Here is a 20,246-nt window from a genome sequence, read left to right as displayed (position 1 = left end):
TAATTTCCCATTTTTCAAACTCCATAACCTTTTAATAATACATTCCAAAATTCCAATCTAATATTCATTGTGTCATCTTCTTTTTTTTAAAAGCACTATCTTTAGCTTGATTTATTAATTGAGAGGGTGCCCTTTGCTAAGCTCACACTGCAAAGAAAAGGAAGGATTTGAATGCAACAGTGAGTAATATGTTTCTATTTTCTTGCAGAGGATTATTCATTGCCATAACAGATAGGGGCCATATCAGATCAGTTGTGAATAACTGGCCAGAAAATGATGTGAAGGTATGTGTGTGCTTCTCTTAATTCCAGCTTTGCTTTTTCAGCAATGGGGAAACTGGATAGATAAATACTGGGGGTTATTTGTCTTGCAGTCAGGGATTTGTGTCATGCAAGAACTATGAATATTGCACAGCCACCTGGTGCCATGTCTTGATGAACATGTCCTCCGCTTCTGGGTTTCTGAGTATGAAACTTAGGAACGCATCAAAACAGGACCATTTTTGTGAGACCCACTGTGCTCACTCTTTGAGCCAAACAGCTAGGCTCCATCAGGTGGGGGAAAACTGATTTAGGCAACTGTTTGCATCTCCTTGCTTCTCTACAATTGACAGAGCTTTCTAAAATGTGTGTGCATTGTGGGAATGTTCAGGGAGGCAGGAGAGGATATATTGTTTATTAATATCCTTCAAAACTTGCGCTAGGTAGTTCTATAACAGCAGAGTTTTACATTCCCCTTTTAAACGCACAGCAGATAGCTGGTTGCAGGCTTGTTTAAACCTCTCAATATTAGGTTCCTGGTAAGTTCCCTTATATCCCTCTTAAAAGAATGAAAACGCCACAATCTTGTGTAAAGTATATACAGTGGTACCTTGGGTTACAGACATTTCAGGTTACAGACACTTCAGGTTACAGACTCCGCCAACCCAGAAATAGTACCTCGGGTTAAGAACTTTGCTTCAGGATGAGAACAGAAATCGTGCGGCGGTGGCACAGTGGCAGCGGGAGGCCCCATTAGCTAAAGTGGTACCTCGGGTTAAGAACAGTTTCAGGTTAAGAACAGACCTCCAGAACAAATTAAGTTCTTAACCCGAGGTACCACTGTAAAAGAAGTTTACTCACATCATCAGTTCACAGTTGGATTCCTGAAGGCAGACTTAGTTACAAAGTATATACCTGTCGATCTATCCCATATGGGGATAATTCCAAGGGAAGTAATAGTGCCACTGTATGCTGCTCTGGTCAGACCTCACCTGGAGTACTGTGTCCAGTTCTGGGCACCACAATTCAAGAAGGACACTGACAAACTGGAATATGTCCAGAGGAGGGCAACCAAAATGGTCAAAGGCCTGGAAACGATGCCTTATGAGGAACGGTTAAGGGAGCTGGGCATGTTTAGCCTGGAGAAGAGGAGTTTAAGGGGTGATATGATAGCCATGTTCAAATATATAAAAGGATGTCACATAGAGGAGAGAGAAAGGTTGTTTTCTGCTGCTCCAGAGAAGCGGACACGGAGCAATGGATCCAAACTACAAGAAAGAAGATTCCACCTTAACATTAGGAAGAACTTCCTGACAGTAAGAGCTGTTCGACAGTGGAATTTGCTGCCAAGGAGTGTGGTGGAGTCTCCTCCTTTGGAGGTCTTTAAGCAGAGGCTTGACAACCATATGTCAGGAGTGCTCTGATGGTGTTTCCTGCTTGGCAGGGGGTTGGACTCGATGGCCCTTGTGGTCACTTCCAACTCTTATGATTCTATGATTCTAATTCCGGTGTCCTCTGTTGGCAGAAAGCCAACAGAGCATTTCTAGCTAAAAAGAGCTGCTCCAACGACAGAAGAAGTAAAAAAATAGAAGGTGTGTTGCGTGCCTTGTCCGTTTGTTACCTAGACAGGTACGGTCATGCCCACCTCTAGTCACATGCAAGAGGAAGGATGCTCCACGCCACGAGGAAACAGGAAGTTTTCGACTGGCTGGACCAAACATTCCCCTGCACGTATTCTCTAGGAAAACAAGGAATGTTGTACTTGACTGCTACTTACGTATCACATCCCACATGCATGTCTACCTGTTCCCCAATCCAAGGCAATCCAAGTCTATTCTTTTTTTTATTTGTGCAGCCCCTACCTCTTTGCAATCTCAAAGTGGCATCTCATCGTCCCCTCTTTTGCCTATGGTTTAGTCAGGGAGCTGAGAAATTTCTTGGTTCCTCCTCCTCACTCCTGATCTAAGGGTTTCAGGATTCTCTGGGAAAGGGGAACAAACTGATTTGTCTATAGCGCAGCAGCTTGCCAGGTCCTCCTAGTATCCCTATCCTAATTAGGAAAACAATTGCTTCTTCAGCCTAAACATTCTTACCTATTGGAAAAGAAAGACTGTAGAGATTTATACTGTACCTCTTCCATCTTTTACCCGTGTGCCTGAAGTTAATTTCCCCCTTGTGCCTTCAAGGCTGTTGTCGTCACAGATGGAGAACGGATATTGGGCCTTGGTGATCTCGGTGTGTATGGGATGGGGATTCCTGTTGGCAAGCTCTGCTTATACACAGCATGTGCTGGAATACAACCTGACAAGTGCCTCCCTGTGTGTATTGATGTCGGCACAGACAATCAGGTAAGTTACAACACTGCCTCATCCCCTCTCCCGATACCAGTTTTGTATCGCTACATCGCTCAGACCTAGTGGGAGGTTTGGCCTTCCTTTTGTTTATGGGGTGTTGTTATTTAGACTTCCACGTTTTGGTTTGCCACTTGGTTTGCCACAAAAAGCCCTAGCCTTTTCCAGTCAGGGACACGGGTCGCACTGTGGTCTAAACCACTGAGCCTCTTGGGCTTGCTGATTGGAAGATCGGTGGTTTGAATCCCCACGATGGAGTGAGCTCCCGTTGCTCTGTCCCAGCTCCTGCCAACCTAGCAGTTTGAAAGCACACCAGTGCAAGTAGATAAATAAGTACTGCTGCGCCGAGAAGGTATACGGCATTTCCGTGCGCTCTGGTTTCTGTCACGGTGTTTCCGTTGCTCTAGAAGTGGTTTAGTCCTGCTAGCCACATGACCTGGAAAGCTGTTTGTGGACAAACGCCGGCTCCCTCGGCCTGAAAGCGAGATGAGCGCCACAACTCCATAATCTCCTTTGACTGGACTTAACCGTCCAGGGGTCCTTTACCTTTTATCTTTTTAGCCTTTTCCAGAGCCGTGGGTCCTCTCAAGAATTTCATGACAGGTTGGATTTTGATTTGATTTGATGGATTTCTCTGCAAGATGAAAGCTAGACATAGGACAGCCTGGTTCTAGCATTTGCCTAGGCTGGTTTTCCCTCTGCAGAGGGAGTTTCATGTAGAGTAGCATTTGAAAACAATGTAGTCCTCTCCATTTTACAGTCTGAGGTGGTGCAGGCCATTCATTCATTCCACCATCTGATTCTGCTGCCTGGGTAGACACTCTTTTCTTGCAGAATGGTTGATTGATTTGATTGATTGCATTTCTATGCCAATTTTCGTTCGGACGAATCCCAAAGCGGCTTGCAAACAATAAATAACAGTAATGTAATAAAACATAATAGGACATCACAAATACAGTATAAAGCATATAAAATAGTTAGCAAATCATAAAACAGTTACAATCTATAAAACACTATTAACAAAGCAGCAACTTAAAAAAGCCAAGATTACAGGAAATGTTGTATTATATGATTAACAAATCAATCCAACATTTATACTTTATTAAACAATATTAACAACATTAACAAAATAACAACTATAAGAAAATAAGCTAAGCACTGTTAAATTCATAACACACACTCCACAACCTATGACTCATAATCTTTAACACTATTCTGTTCATTAAAATACACATGAAATACATATAAAGCTTATTATTATTATTATTATTATTAGGCCTTTTTTGGATAATTTTATACATATAAAACATAACCATTTCAAACATTAAAATACAAGGTTCTTTTGAACTTTTGGATCTCCTCCTCTCCCTCCATGGGTTCCATGTTTAAGTTTAAATTTGCTGCATCTTTTACTATTATCCATCTATTATATAACCATAATTACCATAAATAATTCCACATTACAAGTGTCATTACATCCCTGCCAAAGATTTTAACTGTTTACAGTGGTCTTTTAAATAAATTACAAATTTACTCCAGTCCTTAGAAAATACTCGATCTTCCTGGTTTCGGATCTTCCCCATCAGTTTCGCCATCTCTGCATATTCCATCAGTTTCATCTGCCATTCTTCTTTTGCTGTTATTTCTCCCATAATGCTCATTATTAAGCCAGCTCAGCCAGATGTTTTTCTGCCTGGGGTCCTTGGGTAGTGGGTCATGGTGAAGACTGTGGTCCTGGTCTGGGAATGTTGTATTCTTAGTTTTCTTTTTAAAGAGATGGTGAAGCGTTTAAAATTTGACTAAGGTGTGAGAAGCTACTTGATATCTGCTGCCAAAGTCCACACTTCCTGGGAATGGCACAAAATACAGTGGTGCCCCGCAAGACGAATGCCTCGCAAGACGGAAAACTCGCTAGACGAAAGAGTTTTCCGTTTTGGAGGTGCTTCGCAAAACGAATCTCCTATGGGCTTGCTTCGCAAGACGAAAATGTCTTGCGAGTTCCTGTGGGGTTTTTTCCTCCCCCCCCTTTTCTAAGCCGCTAAGCCGCTTATCAGCTGATCCGATCAGCAGATAAGCCGCTAAAAGCCGCTAATAGCGCTAATCCATCAATGGGCTTGCTTCGCAAGATGAAAAAACCGCTAGACGAAGAGAATCACAGAACGGATTCTTTTTGTCTTGCGAGGCACCACTGTAAGTAAGTCCTCTGTAGAGCAGGGTACTGCAGAATGATCTAAGCGCTTCCTTTAGTGGCTTTTGTTCTTCGTTTTCCACAGACGCTTCTTCATGACCCGTTTTATATGGGGCTCTACCAGAAGCGAGACCGCTCTCAGCTGTACGATGAACTCATCGACGAGTTCATGGAAGCCATCGTAGACAGGTATGCGTTCCAATAATCGCAAACATCAACCCATGTTCCAAGTACAGTGGTACCTCTGGTTATGTACTTAATTCGTTCCAGAGGTCCGTTCTTAACCTGAAACAGTTCTTAACCTGAAGCAACACTTTAGCTAATGGGGCCTCCTGCTGCTGCCGTGCTGCCGGAGCACAATTTCTGTTCTCGTCCTGAAGCAAAGTAAAAGTAAAAAATAAGGAAGGCCATAGTTGGCTAGATGGACCAACCAACTCACTGTAAAGTAACTAAGTTAAGAAGAGAATCAGCAGCTTAGATTTACAAAGGTTTTCTTGCCTTGTTTCCTTACGTGGCAAGATTCTTACATGGTTGTTTCCAAGTCATGCATGAAGATGCACGAAGTATTAAAACATTGTGCCCTTTGCAGCACAGCTATTGACTCCGTATTTCTCACGCTGCCCTCTAGGTACGGCCAAAACACCCTCATTCAGTTTGAAGACTTTGGAAACCACAACGCTTTCCGCTTTTTGAGGAAATACAGAGAGAAATATTGTACCTTCAATGATGATATACAGGGTAAATCAGCCCCTCTTGGGTATCTGTTTTGATGATATTTTGCTGGCTGTATTTGTAGACGCCTTTTTTATTCCAGCTCTTTTCAGCAAGGTCTGTTCCTTTCACAGGGACAGCTTCGGTGGCCTTAGCTGGGTTGTTGGCGGCGCAGAAAGTTCTTGGTAAACCAATTACAGAGCACCAGATCTTGTTCCTTGGTGCAGGAGAGGTGAGTTGTGCTTCTGAGTGAGGCATGTAGTTCTTTCCCAGCTGGAAAAGGTTTGCGACTGACCTTTTACAGCTTTGTTGCAATGACCAAACACAATAAGGGATTACAGAAAGCTTTGCACGTATAATATTGGCCTGTTTCACATGACCCATCAAGCCAAACTGTGGCTTAGCACACGCTCACAAGTATTCCTGGAGAAGTGATCGCTGCTGTCTCGCTCCTGGTCCTCCTACTGATGCCTTGAGCTAAACCATGCTTTGGCTAACTGCATCATCTGCACCCGGGCTCATGGTTTGCCTTGCTCCAGACCACTTAACTAATTTATTGAAAGGCAGTTGGTCAGCAGCTCTACAGAGTGACATACCATACTTTTCCATGTATAAGACTGTGTTTTTTTAATTCTAAAAAAATGTTCAAAATCGAGGCTCGTCTTAAACACGGATACATCTCCCCCCATTTTCTTAAATCGGAGTCCCCCCGTCTTATACACGGAAAAATACGGTATTTTCCCAGCATTTCTCTTATTTATCAGGCTGCCCTTGGAATTGCAAATCTCATCGTCATGGCTATGGTGGAAAGCGGTCTTTCTCCGGAAGAAGCTTATAAGAAAATATGGATGTTCGACAAATACGGCTTATTGGTTCAGGTGAGGCTTGGGGTTTGGTTGGGCACAATCTTAATGCTCTACTCACCCCACCCCCTGCCCTGCCCTGCCAACTCTCAATAATTCTTTATTTTTAAAATGTCTAGGGTCGGGAACAAACAGTTGATGCCAACCAAGAGTCCTTTACTCACGCAGCCCCAGACCAGGTGCCAAAGACCTTCTTAGAAGCAGTGAATGTGCTTCAGCCTTCAGCTATCATTGGTGAGTGTTGCGGACGCTTCTCATATCAGGTTAGCAGCCCAGAAATAATAATACTGATGCTTTCAGGAAGGGCTTTTAATGTCAGGTGGATGATGATGATGATGATGATTTATACTCCTCCCATCTGGCTGGGCTTCCTCAGCCACTCTGGGCGGCTTCCAACAAAATATTAAAATACAGTAATGCATCAAACATTAAAAGCATCCCAAAGGAGGCTATGTGGTTACTGAGCACCAGACCTGCAAGAATTATATTTTCCACAGTGACTGGCCTGTGCGTGCTTGTACTGTCAACAGGCCTGAGGGGACACCCGTGTGAACCCTCAGTAAGGTAAAAGGTAAAGGTAAAGGACCCCTGGACGGTTAAGTCCAGTCAAAGGCAGCTATGGGGTTGCGGCGCTTATCTTGCTTTCAGATTAAGGGAACTGGCGTTGGTCCACAGACAGCTTTCTGGGTCATGTCGCCAGCAGGATTAAACCGCTTCTGGCGCAACGGGACACTGTGATGGAAACCAAAGCACATGGAAATACCATTTACCTTCCCGCCGGAGCAGTACCTATTTATCTACTTGCACTGGTGTGCTTTCGAACTGCTAGGTTGGCAGGAGCTGGGACAGAGCAACAGGAGCTCACCCTATTGCAGGGATTCAAACCGCCGACCTTTTGATCGGCAAGCCCAAGAGGCTCAGTGGTTTAGACCACAGCGCCACCCGCATCCCAACTGAACTCTCAGTATGGGTGTGTTGGTCATCCTGTGCCATGCTATTCCCGATAAAGCAGAACTGAGCCTTATCCTCTATAAATTTATCAGTGGCTGCTAATACTAGTGGCTAGATACTGCCTCCAGGATCAGAGGTGGCAGGCCCTGTTTAATGACTTCCCGTAGGCATTTGGTTGAATATTTCTGGGCCCAGGTCCTCTTGATGCTTAAAGCCCTAAGAGGTGTAGGCCACAAATATCTGAAAGACCGCTTCCTTCCCTACAGTCCCTCTTGGATATTAAGATCAACAGAGGGGCCCCTCTTGATAGGTCCTCCACTCAGAAGCTTGCTGGGACGGGGGCATTCTCTGTTGTAGCCCCTAAAGTTGTGCAACTTCCCACAGAGGTGTGGCTTGGGACCTCAATGCCTCAAGGACCGCCCCTCCCCATATAAACCATCCCAGACCCTGCATGCATCATCTGAGGCGTGACAAATGGCAGAGTGCCCAGAAACACCATTTACCTTCCCGCCACAGTGGTACCTATTTATCTACTTCCACTGGCGTGCTTTTGAACTGCTAGGTTGGCAGGAGCTGGGGCAGAGCAACAGGAGCTCACTCCTTTCAATCGGCAAGCCCAAGAGGCTCAGTGGTATAGACCACAGTGCCACCCTTGTCCCTGTCAGTTACGTGTGGAGACAAGGGAATATATGAACTTGCCATGAGACAAGACCTTGCTGAGTCCGTGTGTTGCCTCTCCAGCAGTAGCTGCTTTCATATTCCACTGGCATTGAGGCAAGGAGGAGCATGAGAAATAAGGAGCAGAGTGGCCGTGCGCCAGTGGGCGCAGAAATACTTGCAGTGTTCCAGTGTCTTATTGCTACCATTTTTCAAAAAACTGCATGTGAGCCTTTTTTTGGCAGGAGGGCGGGGGAAAAGGCATCATGTTATTTGCTTCTTCCAGGAGTCGCAGGCGCAGGCCGACTCTTCTCCCACGACGTTCTCAAAGTGATGGGCTCCATCAACCAGAGACCGATCATATTTGCACTGAGTAACCCTACTGCGAAAGCCGAGTGCACCGCTGAGGAAGCATACACGTTAACAGAGGTGAGCCAAATAACTTGAAGCATCACTGGTCATCACAGCCTTTCTCCTGGCCTGTGCAACTTGACTTGTTTGACTGAGCTGCCGGAAGCTTGATCAGGAAGCACCTTCTGTGCTGAAGACAATATGAAGAAGAGGAGTTTGGATTTGATATCCCGCCTTTCACTCCCCTCCAGGAGTCTCAAAGCAGCTAACAATCTCCTTTCCCTTCCTCCCCCACAACAAACACTCTGTGAGGTGAGTGGGGCTGAGAGACTTCAAAGAAGTGTGACTAGCCCAAGGTCACCCAGCAGCTGCATGTGGAGGAGCGGAGATGCGAACCCGGTTCCCCAGATTACGTGACTACCGCTGTTAACCACTACACCACACTGGCTCTCATTATGTGGTTGTGACTTGTGCGCTAGTGTGGCTGATCAGCTCACCTGCAGAGAACTGGTATCAATGGTCCTTTCCCTCTCTCACGAGGACCTCAAGAGACTGCCCAAGTTTGCACGTCGGGGAGGTCACTTGGGTGCTGCTAACACAGTGGTTTGATTTCTTCTTCTTCTTCTTCTTCTTCTTCTTCTTCTTCTTCTTCTTCTCCTTCTCCTTCTCCTTCTCCTTCTCCTTCTCCTTCTCCTTCTCCTTCTCCTTCTCCTTCTCCTTCTCCTTCTCCATCTCCTTCAGTGATCACTCATAGCCAAGTAAGATTGTCTTCCATGAACAAAGTCTTAACAGTGAGTCCGTAAGTGACTGTGAAGGCCAATTCTGGATCCACGCATCCTTCCACAGTGGGGACATTGGTTTCTGGGTGGGAGTTGATCATGGTGAGGGTTTGCCAAGCGTGCCTTCCTCTTAGTACGTTTCTCCCTTGCATCCTGAGTTCGAGCGTCTTCACAGCCCATGACACCTTTGGTAAAGGCTGTTCTCCAACTGGAGCGTTCGCAGGCCAGTGTTTCCCGGTTGTCGGTGTTTATACTACATTTTTTTTAGATTTCCCTTGAGAGAGTCTTTAAACCTCTTGATGACCATCAGCATTACGCTTTCCATTTTTAGGTTCGGAATAGAGTAGTTGCTTTGGAAGACGATAATCCCCAGAGGCACACTCGATTGTCCCTTGAGACAGATGGATACCAGCAGCAACTTCTGATTAGGCTCTAACTAGATATGGAATCGGCATGGCGAAGTAGAATCTCAGCTGCCGAGCAAGAATATCTGCCCTACCTCTGGGTGTACCGGACACCCACACATTGGATGTCATAATCACTTATGATCCACACACACCAGATCCAAAACACACGGACTGAATAGGGCAATATTATCCACACACACCCCGCGCTTTCTTTGCAAAAGTTAACTGTCGTATTGTTGGGCTTATACACTTCCAAAGGTCCTAAGGAAACATGGGTCCAGCCTATAGATATCTGGTAGGTTTGCCAATGGGGTCAGATTCTGCTGTAATGCAGTTTGCAGGGTGGATAAAAATCAACGATTTATTTATTTATAAATAAAATAGGATTTGTTTTTTATTTAAATCAATTTTTTCAATTTAAATTGGATTTTTAAATAAAATGTTTTTGGAGGAAAAAATCTTTCTAAAGATAGTTTTCTATTTAAGTTACATTATAGTTCAAAGGCCACCAGGAAATAAGGATTTGTTTTAAGCTTTTCATGTGTGTTGAAACTCAGTCTAATTCTTTTTTTTTTTTTAATGTTTAACCACATCAGTTAACAAACATGGATACATATGCTATAATGTTATTGTTTTAGTTAAATAAATTGTTTAAATTGTTATTAAGGAAATGATTATTTTTCTCCTTCCCATAAAGTATAGTTAAAAAGTTGTCCAAATATAAACAGTGAACTTATTAAACCTCACAATAATTTCATAATTATCTGTCTATGTATTTCTAACAGTACAACCAAATCAGAAATTTTTGATATAACCGTAAAAACTACTCTGAAAATTTATTATTCCAAAAATGAAACCTTCATCTGGTTGTAAATATTAAGACTATACCAGCAGGAATGCCTTTATGTAAAAAAAAATTAAATGATTTAAACCAAGTCTTACTGACTTAAATCAAATCCACCCTGGCAGTTTGTAATATTATTTGGCTGGAGACACGTGTGAGCACCTCTTGGTGTAGCTAAAAGTGTTGTGTCTGCCCAGTGTACAAATACTCACATGTATAAAATTGCAGTGGAACTTCATCTGTATTGTATTGCCCTTATTCTTGCAGAAGTGGCTTCCTGATGAATCGTTCCCTCTTTTTTCTATTCGACAGGGGCGCTGTCTGTTTGCAAGCGGCAGCCCTTTTGAGCCAGTGAAGCTGAGTGATGGGCGATCCTTCAAACCTGGACAAGGGAACAATGCATACATATTTCCAGGTAAAGCCGTTTGTTAAGAGACAATTTTGGCTTGTAAGAATCCAAAGGCCTCTTGCATTGCGAGATGGGCTTTATGATGGCAGGTTACAAGTTCATAATAAAAAATATTTTTTGCCACAAGGGCATCAGGGAATTCTGTGCTGCCCCACAGAGAGCCAGTGTGGTGTTGTGGTTAAGAGCGGTAGACTCGTAATCTGGTGAACCGGGTTCGCATCTCTGCTCCTCCACATGCAGCTGCTCCGTGACCTTGGGCTAGTCACACTTCTTTGAAGTCTCTCAGCCTCACTCACCTCACAGAGTGTTTGTTGTGGGGGAGGAAGGGAAAGGAGATTGTTGGCCGCTTTGAGACTCCTTAAGGGGAGTGATAAAGTGGGATATCAAATCCAAACTCCTCCTCCTCTTCCTCCTCCTCCTCTTTTTCTTCTTCTTTAGTTCCCTTCATGCTATTGGCTTTCAGTGCTGAGCATTGTTTGTAGCAACGCTTATAAAAATAAACATTGCTGTTAGCTTTTACGCAAACAGTGGCATAAAAGCCTTTCAGTTCCGCAAATCCAGACGTTTTTGTAAAACGACTTTGAATGTCTCTGTTCTTTAGGCGTTGCTCTTGCTGTTATTCTCAGTGGGGTTCGGCACATTAGCGATCAAGTTTTCCTGGAGGCTGCGAAGGTAAGCGGTCCGAAGGCGAAACGCCTGGTGGGTGAAATAGTACGTGCATTGCAGTTTCCGCACGTGTGAGGGGATTTTCAAATGGAAAAGATAGAATATGAGTTCAAAACTGACCTGTGCATTGGTTGGCTTAAGAGGCTAGAAGCGAGGAGTTTGCTCCATGACGTCAAATGCCTTGGTTAGATCAGGGCTACCACAATGTGCTCTACATGGGGCTGCCTTGGAAGACAGTTTAGAAACGTCCTCTGGTTCAAAGACGTAGCAGCAAGGATGTAGACCGGAGCCTGTTACTGCGATTTGCGTGGCTCTCATTATTGCAGCAACTTCACTGGCTTGAGAGCCATTTCCAGGCCTCAGCCAAAGTGTTGGTATCGTCTCTAAAGCCTTAAATGGCCCAGGACCAGTGTAACCCCAGATGTTGGTTCGTTCCTGTGTAATGTTTTTCTCTTTGTATTAAAAAAGGCGTTAACAGAGCAGCTGACTGAGGAAGAACTTGCTGAGGGACGGCTTTATCCTCCTCTTGCAAACATCCGGGAGGTTTCCATTAACATTGCCGTTAAAGTAAGTGCAATTTTGGGGGTGGCAGGAGGAGCGTTTGGATAGATGTACAGCCCACCTTAATTTTTCTGAATATTGGAGGGTGGAGCGGGTTGGGATAACCAATGATGTTCTAGGGGCTGGAATTGATTATGTGGGATGAACCTAAACTGCCCATTCTAGGTGTCCAAACAAGGTTTGGATAATGACGATAATCATTGAACGGAAACCTTGAAGGACAAAGGTAGCACACGTCTGGGCCCAAAATGCCAAGGCCATCTTCAAGCCTTGTCTGTGAGCTTCCAGAAGCAATTGGCTGCTCGTGCTTGGAAACAAAATATTTCAATAGGAAGACACCAGTGATGGGGAATCTGTGGCTCTCCACAGATGTTGCTTCCATCATCCCTGATGGTTGGCCTTGCTGGCTGAGGCTGATGGGAGCTGGAGGGTCCAACGGCAAGCTGGAGGACCACAAGGAGGACTGCATCTCAGTGGCAGAACATCTTCTTTGCGTGCGGACAGTCCCAGATCCAGTTGCAGGCAGGGTTGAGAGAGACCCATGTGAAACCATAGAGAGGCACCCTTTGTTGCCTGACTCCAACTCCCATTAGCCCCAGCCATCATGGTCCGACGGTCATGGATGATGGGTTTTGTAGTCCAGCATCTGAAGGGCACCAGGTTGGCTAGCCAGGGTGTAGACAATACTGAAGGAGATGGACCAGCATAAGGCAGCTTTCTGTGTTCTCCATCTCTGAGATGGATCATGGGAATCCTGCAGATCAATAATCTGATTTCCTCCCGCTCCAGGTTATGGAATTTTTGTATGCCAACAACATGGCGTTCCATTACCCTGAGCCTGCAGACAAGAACAAGCACATACGGTCGAGGATCTGGAACTACAAGTATGAATCGTTTCTGCCGGATTTGTATGATTGGCCAGAATCTACGGCGCATCCACCAAAAACACAGTGACTCACCGAAGGGGGCATGTTCCTCAGGTGGCACCTGAAATTCTGCAGGGAATCTCTTTCCGGAACAGATTTAAAACCAGGAACGTTTTGAGACTTTGATTTTTTTCAACAACGGCAAAAGTATTTTTAAGCCTTGCCCCGTAACAGTTGCCTGGATTGCTCCTGGTGTAGATTTTCCCTCCGACGATTTGCATTCCAGTGGATGGAAGTGACTTATCTGGAACCAAGATACAAAAACTTACCTTGATTTGGTGTGGTTTTTAAAAAAATCACTTTTACAGTCCTCAGGGTCACTTAACCGTATACAGGAAATCCTTAATTATCTTGTCATTCCTGTTATATAGACCCAGTTTATATATTTAGTGGTAGAGCTTCTTCTGAGCTGCCCCACTTCAGACTGCAAATGATCTTCTTTATCTATATTGGAAACGAATAAACTCGCCGAGTGTAGAAAATGAGCATGTCAGAAAGATTCGGCCTAGCCTTCTGGCATGTGCTGCTTTTCTGCTTGCACAGAACTTGTTTTTGATGGAGAAAACATTCAAACAGGCAACCTTCCAGCATCTTAAAGTGGTATAGCGTAGAAATGGTTTTACCTCTTGATCCTGCTGCATGCATTAACTGGGCCTTAAGCCGGCTACCAAATCTCTTCATCCCTTTTTGTACTCTGGTTGCCTATTTTATATGTGCCCTGATGGCCCTTGCAGTTGTCTGATGTGCTGAGCTTTGTGGCCTCAATTGGGCAGTGTCAGATTTTAGGACGGGCTACCAGCTTCCTTTGCAGGTAAACATGGCGAGTTGTCTGTTCTGAGCTTCGAGTAAGCAACTTTGCCCTTCTTAGCTCTGCTACAAAAACGAAAAGAAAAACAACCTTGCCAGCAAGCATGGTTTTCGAGTGCTTCCACATGGCAGTTTATTGTGAAGTCTGTGTTGTTCACAAATGCAGCATCCACACAATGTCACAATGCCTCCCATTTTATTTTCCAGTTTAAAAATCCAGAAAATCTTCCAGAAAACCCAGCAAGTAACACCCTCCTCGCAAAAAAAAACCAACCCAGACAATCAAACTGGCTTAAATGCAGTGGGCTAAATTATGGGGTGGCATTTTGATGAGGATGATGTTTCAGGGATGCAGCAAAAAGCTTTTATGCGTGAACAGCACAGAGTCCACAGTGTGAAAGTGACCTAAGTCTCTCGAATCTATACTAGGGGTGTGAGAACCTTTGACCCTCCAGATGCTGCTGAACTAGAACTCCCATCATCCCTGGCCATTGGCCATGCTTGCTGGGGCTGATGGGAGTTGGAGTTCAGCAACATCTGGAGGGCCAAAGGTTCTACACCCCACGTACCAGCGTTGGCTTCTACAATGTTCCAGTTTTGCCTTTTCAAAGTTTTTCTCTGCGGGGTGCTTACACTCCGTAGCCCCAAATCCTGGGCCTCCAGTGCATCCTCAGAGCTCTGTCCCAATGGCATCAGCATCGGGGTGGTCTTCCCATATTTAAATTTCAGCCTCCTGTACAGGTCATTCCCAGTTCCCATGGAAATTCTGCATTCAAAAACGCATACACTCCCAAACGTTGGATGGAGGCATGCATTTAGGAATTAGCTTGAACTGGGTTTATTTTACAACATAATAGCAAGATTTGTGCCTCTTAAAACAAGGGGCAGTTTCAGCGTGGGCTTCCCCAGTGCTAAGCTGCATTTTGACCTGACCAGATGCAAGGCTTGCATTTAGCATGCAATGTGGTCAGTGAGCAGTCCGGCCACGGCTTCCACCCGACTGAGCCACCCTTAACTATAGATCCGCTATGTGTACAGCTGTTGCAAAACTGATTTTCCAACTGATTGTAATTTTAGTACAAAGACTTATTTGGTGCCTGGCTGTGTGTTTTTTTTAATCTCTCGAATGAGTTGCTACCTAAAATTGTGGTGATCGTGGGAAATGGGGAGTGGGCATTGTTCCCTGTTTACTACGGAGAAACTTCTTCCGATAAGCACCAGGCGACAGCAGCTCTAGTTTTAAACAGACTTGGGAAACGGATTAGGATTTCTTGACCGCCTCATTTTGTGTAGAAGCAACAATGAGATATCGGGGTTTATATCTGGCACTCCACACTCGCTGCCCTTAATGGCTCTTTTGCCTGCCAAAAGGGATGGAAGACGTTTGTGATGAAAGAAATTAAACCAATCAAGCGTACGGGGTACATTTCTGAACAGATTTAATTCAAATGTTCTCAGCAGACTGATGAGCTGCCGGACAAGCATCACTTAGTATTAGATTGGCATTATGCTAATGTCTTCTCTGCCATTTCCCCTACTTCACCTCTATGCATAATTTTTTGTCTCCCAAGATGATTGCATGCTCATACAGCAAAGAGATGAATTTTTTGCACCAGCAAAGGTTGTGATTACAAAAGGCGTAATTTACCAGAGTTTGCACAAGCTCCAGTAAATTCATTGGAGCTGTGCAAGCCAGCTACTGTTCTTTGGGTAAAGTCTCCTGGATTTCACTGAGGTGTGTGGACTGTTCCTGCAGCAGTGCTTGTGCCACACTTCTCAACAGAAAGCAGAACAGAATGGTCCTTTTCTCCTATACACACCCTCAAGGCTTTAAGAGTTGGATCATACATACGGTATATGAACAGCCCAGTGTGTCTTGGACACACAGAACATTCAAAGGAGTATTTTAAGGGTGTTTTCCATGCTACAGTTTTAAGATACAGGAGCACTCGCATAGTTTGAAACTGTCTTCCCACTGTCCTTCATAGGCATAGCTAGGTTAATGCAATTGGGCACATAATTTGCTAGATTCTAGAGGTAGTTGTGTGGTCATACTTGGATCCAAGTACACAAGCTTTGACAGAATGTATTTAGTCTGAGAGATAGTCCAGCTAATGTTTCCCTTCTTCCCATGTTGCTCTTGTGAGAACTGAGTTTACACAACTATCAGACTCTGGTGATGCATCTGTCGCTGGATTGCACCTTCTTCAGACTCCAGGTGGGGAATTGCGTGCTTAAATGTTCCCCAGAATAAAAAGCGAGAGAGCGCTGTGCACATGCAAAACTAATATGTTAAGGAGAAAGTTGCCTTGAACCAACCTTCCCTTTATACTAGTTCTGTGATGTGCAGGAAGGTGTTTTAAAAAATAAAATAGGGATATTCAGATATTTATTTGCCCCCCTCAAGTGTGAAGTGGTAGTCTGGGAACAGGTGAATCTTGTGTTTGCTGAGTGTAGTTCAATTCCGATCCAATCAGTCTTCCTCCTCCAGGGATGTGAGCCTTCCATTCAAGTCAACCTTTGCAAGATTCTTGACGAATACCAATTTGAAAATAGTACAAGTAAAACAACATGTGAAAAACAAGGCACTATAATGTAGCTGTGAGCGTAAGTTTCTCTTGTGTTATTGGCAAAAACAACAATGGGGTGTCGGCAATGCTATTTAAAAGTGTGTCTTAGTTGTAATGTATTTTTTGTGGGGGGTTGCACACAAAATAGCATCACCTGGCACCTCTTTTAGAAGGGATTCCCCCTCCCCTTTGTTTGCCTTATAACATGGCTTCATCATTGCACTTCCCCACTTCCTAACCCTTGTTTTCTTTTTAGCGACGTTTATTTATTCTGTAAGTCATTTTTAACGAATCTGTTTTAATGATTGCTCTTGTGGCTTTGTGCATGAAGATTGCTTTTCCATGAGTGCAACAAAAGCTTAAATGCTGCTTTAGAGGGACTGAAAGCAATTCTTCAGAAGAGGGTTTGTTATGTATTTGTACATCTTGTTAGCTTGGAATTCTTTTTTGAGAGGTGAAACTCGTGTTTGGAAAACTTGACCCGTGTCTCTCCTTAGCTGTCCAGCATCAGTGAAGGAGCTGTTCACACAACCACCTGAACCCATGATGCCCTTTTGGGTCTGCGTAACAGCCACTATTTATTGAATTCAGCCCAGATCTGCTTTAGGCACATGCCACCAGAAATGTGACAGAAGCTACATTTTTGGAGATGTGCCGAAACCCAATGTGGTCTGAATTTAAAGTGAACATATGCATGTGTACACGATGATCTATACAACAGGAAATCTCTGTTGACTGCCATGTTCTGGTTGGGCTCCTGGATTTGGCCCTGAAACCATGTACTGTATACAGAAACAAGGGACGGTTTTCTTATGGCTCAAGTGGGAAAACCCTTTCATTTTTCTGGCTCCTCTGCATGAGGAATCTTGATGGGAAACCCCAACTCTCTCTGGTAGCCCAAAATGTCCCAAGCGGAGCATAAAAGTAAGGCAATTTTAGTTCCATCAGCTGTTGTGTCTTGCATAAATGCTGTTTGGGCTGTTTCAAACACCTTTGTGGGAGCAATTCTTGCATAGTCAAAATACAAATCCTCAGGATGAACCTTTTTTCAGAATATGGTTTATTGCGAAGTAGTCTGTGTGGCTTAAAAATGAACAAACACTGTGTTTAAAAATGTGGGTTTATTTTTCTCCTTTGGTAATATTGTAACTGTACTGAGATATGTGCTAATGGTCTTCTATTTTCATAGTAAAAGCCGTCCCTTTTGCCTACGTTGTGTGTGTGAAACTATTATTTTGCCAAGTTGCACGAGCCTTCGGCTCACACACAAGGGAGCCCTGCCCCTCTCTACTCATTCATTCATTGATGCAGCTTTCCTACACCATAGAATAATATTTGGAAGGGACCCTGAGTGTCATCTAGTCAAACCCCCTGCAATGCAGGAATATCAACTAAAGTATCCGTGACTGATGGCCATCCAACCTCTGCTTAAAAACCTCTATGTAATTAGGACTGTGATATGGTCTTTTGAAACACTGATATTGGAAACTGCTACATATAATTCCTAAGAAATTCGGATGGAAGAGATTCGAGGAAGTCAAATACTATGTTTATGAAGATGGATGGTACTTAATTTTAATTAATTGATAATATGTTGAATGTATCTTTTTTCTCTTTTTCTTTCATTTTTTGATTGTCTTTATTATTGTTAATCTTTTCTCTTTTTTTTACTATGTTTATCTACTGAGAATAATAAATATTATTTGGGGGGGGGGGAACCTCTCAAGGACGGAGAGTCTACAATTTCCCAAAGAAGACCGTTCCACTGTCAAACAGCTCTTACCGTCAAAACGTTGTCCTTTCTTGTAACATGAATCCATTGGTTTGGGGTCCTACCCTCCGGAGCAGGAGAAAACAAGTCTGTTCCAGCTTCTGGGAATAGTCCTTAAGATATTTGAAGATGGCCATCATATCTCCTCTCAGATTACTCTTTTCCAGGCTAAACATGCCTGATTCCCTCAAGTGTTCCTCATAAGGCCTGGTTTCCAGACCCTTGATCATCTCGGTTGCCTTCTTCTGCACACATTCCAGCTTGTCAATATCCTCCCATATATAATATATATAATATTATCTATACCCTGCCCATCTGGCTGGGTTTCCCCAGCCACTCTGGGCGGCTTCCAACACAATATTAAAATACAATAATCTTCAGATGTCTTCAAAAAGCCTGGTAGTTGTTTTTCTTTTTGACATCTGGTGGGAGGGCGTTCCTCAGGGCAGGTGCCACTACCAAGAAGGCCCTCTCCCTGGTTCTCTGTAATTTGGCTTCTCACAGCGAGGGAACTGCCAGAAGTCTCTTGGTGCTGGACCTCAGTGTCCGGGATGAATGATGGGGGTGGAGACACTCCTTCAGGTATACAGGACCGAGGCCGTTTAGGGCTTTAAAGCAGTGTTTCCCAAACGTTTTTGGGCAACGGCACACCTGCTTACCGGAAAAAAATCTCGCGGCACACCACCATTAAAGCCCCGCCCCGTGACGTCAGCGCGCAGCGTCACGCGGGGGGGGGACGCACAAAAGTGAACGTTTTTTTCCTTCCCCTTGCCGGGGTGGGAGGAGGCAGCAGAGCGAGGGCAGCTGAGGCGGCGGCGGCGATAGCGGGCGGAGGAGGAGCCGTCGCCGGGAGTTGCTGCTGCTGCTGTTGCTGCTGCTGCCCGGACATGCCGGCCTCCTCCTCCTCCGCTGTCTCGCGCTCCTCCCTTTTGCGCGAGCTGCCCCGCCGCTCGGCACCACCACCGCGGAGCCGCCCCCGGCTCGACGCGGATCCTCGCCGCCGCCGCCGCCGCCTCTCGCCGCCCGACTCGCCCGCCTCCCTCCCACGGCACACCAGCCGGTGTCTCACGGCACAGTAGTGTGCCGCGGCACACCGGTTGGGAAACACTGCTTTAAAGGTCAGCACCAACACTTTGAATTGTGCTCGGAAATGTACTGCTTGTCAATATGCCTTTCAATCATCTTCATAGGGGTGCTGCCATAGGAAAACTGCAGCACTTATTGGCATCAGTGGACAGCACCGATCTGGAATGGGCACCAGGAAGGCTGACACATAAAATCCTCTACATATGATCAAGCTGATGATAAACTGATTGTGGGTGATGCACCTGTCTTGTCCATGCAGAAGCAGGTCTCTGTGGCTTCCACAGGGTGGCCCCTACATATAAAACTATATATGTACTTGCATAACATACCTACATACTAGACAAGCATATATGAAATGGCAGCTGTTTGCATACATAGTGATATGTTGTACCTTTTCTTTTTAATTCTCAAGTTTTCCAAAAGAAAATAAATTATGCAACATTTTCCAATTAGCATTCCATTAATGTTCGACTTCCCCTCCACCCTTCCATGGTTTCCCCAAATTTCCTAATACTGCTGCATATTAAAATTATACTACGTTGTCTCTCCTCCACCGTATTCTCAGTGTAGGGGATGCGGGTGGCGCTGTGGTCTAAACCATGGAGCCTCTTGGGCTTGCTGATCAGAAGGTCGGCGGTTTGAATCCCTGCGACGTGGTGAGCTCCCGTTGCTCTGTCCCAGCTCCTGCCAACCTAGCAGTTCGAAAGCATGCCAGTGCCAGTAGATAAATAAGTACTGCTGCGGCAGGAAGGTACACAGCATTTCCACTCACTTTGTTTTCAGTCACGGTGTTTCTGTTGCCCTAGAAGCGGTTTAGTCATGCTGGCCACATGACCCAGAAAACTGTCTGTGGACAAACACCGGCTTCCTTGGCCTGAAAGCGAGATGAGCGCCACAACCCCATAGTCGCATTTGACTGGACTTAACTGTCCAGGGGTCCTTTACCTTTACCTTCTCAGGTACACTTTGCTGCTGTTCTTACTCAAAACCGCCTTGCGTTTTAACACGTTTACAAAAAAAATCAAGGAAATCTACAAACATTTCCCAGTCCTCCTTATAAACAATCTCACCTTGCTCTCTTAATTCAT

At 44.7% G+C, this 20,246-nt stretch overlaps 1 protein-coding gene across 1 annotated transcript in view; it reads left to right on the top strand.

Annotated features, from left to right (window-relative positions):
* Nucleotides 1-17,512, top strand: part of ME2 (malic enzyme 2) — a 41,294-nt gene extending 23,782 nt beyond the window's left edge. The window contains exons 5-16 of the mRNA XM_083466033.1: nt 209-284; nt 2,447-2,608; nt 4,885-4,988; nt 5,428-5,537; nt 5,645-5,742; nt 6,275-6,388; nt 6,493-6,607; nt 8,268-8,410; nt 10,675-10,777; nt 11,373-11,443; nt 11,906-12,004; nt 12,788-17,512. Coding sequence (XP_083322159.1) covers nt 209-284; nt 2,447-2,608; nt 4,885-4,988; nt 5,428-5,537; nt 5,645-5,742; nt 6,275-6,388; nt 6,493-6,607; nt 8,268-8,410; nt 10,675-10,777; nt 11,373-11,443; nt 11,906-12,004; nt 12,788-12,952 — 1,360 coding nt within the window. The 3' untranslated portion in view covers nt 12,953-17,512. The remainder of the gene's footprint in view (nt 1-208; nt 285-2,446; nt 2,609-4,884; nt 4,989-5,427; nt 5,538-5,644; nt 5,743-6,274; nt 6,389-6,492; nt 6,608-8,267; nt 8,411-10,674; nt 10,778-11,372; nt 11,444-11,905; nt 12,005-12,787) is intronic.
* The last annotated feature ends 2,734 nt before the right edge of the window (nt 17,513-20,246 follow it).

The sequence above is a fragment of the Podarcis liolepis genome (assembly GCF_965112155.1).
Source record: "Podarcis liolepis genome assembly, chromosome: 11".
NCBI lineage: Eukaryota > Metazoa > Chordata > Lepidosauria > Squamata > Lacertidae > Podarcis > Podarcis liolepis.
The sequence above is the reverse complement of the archived record's forward strand: the minus strand, read 5'-3'. Positions and strand labels throughout refer to the sequence as shown.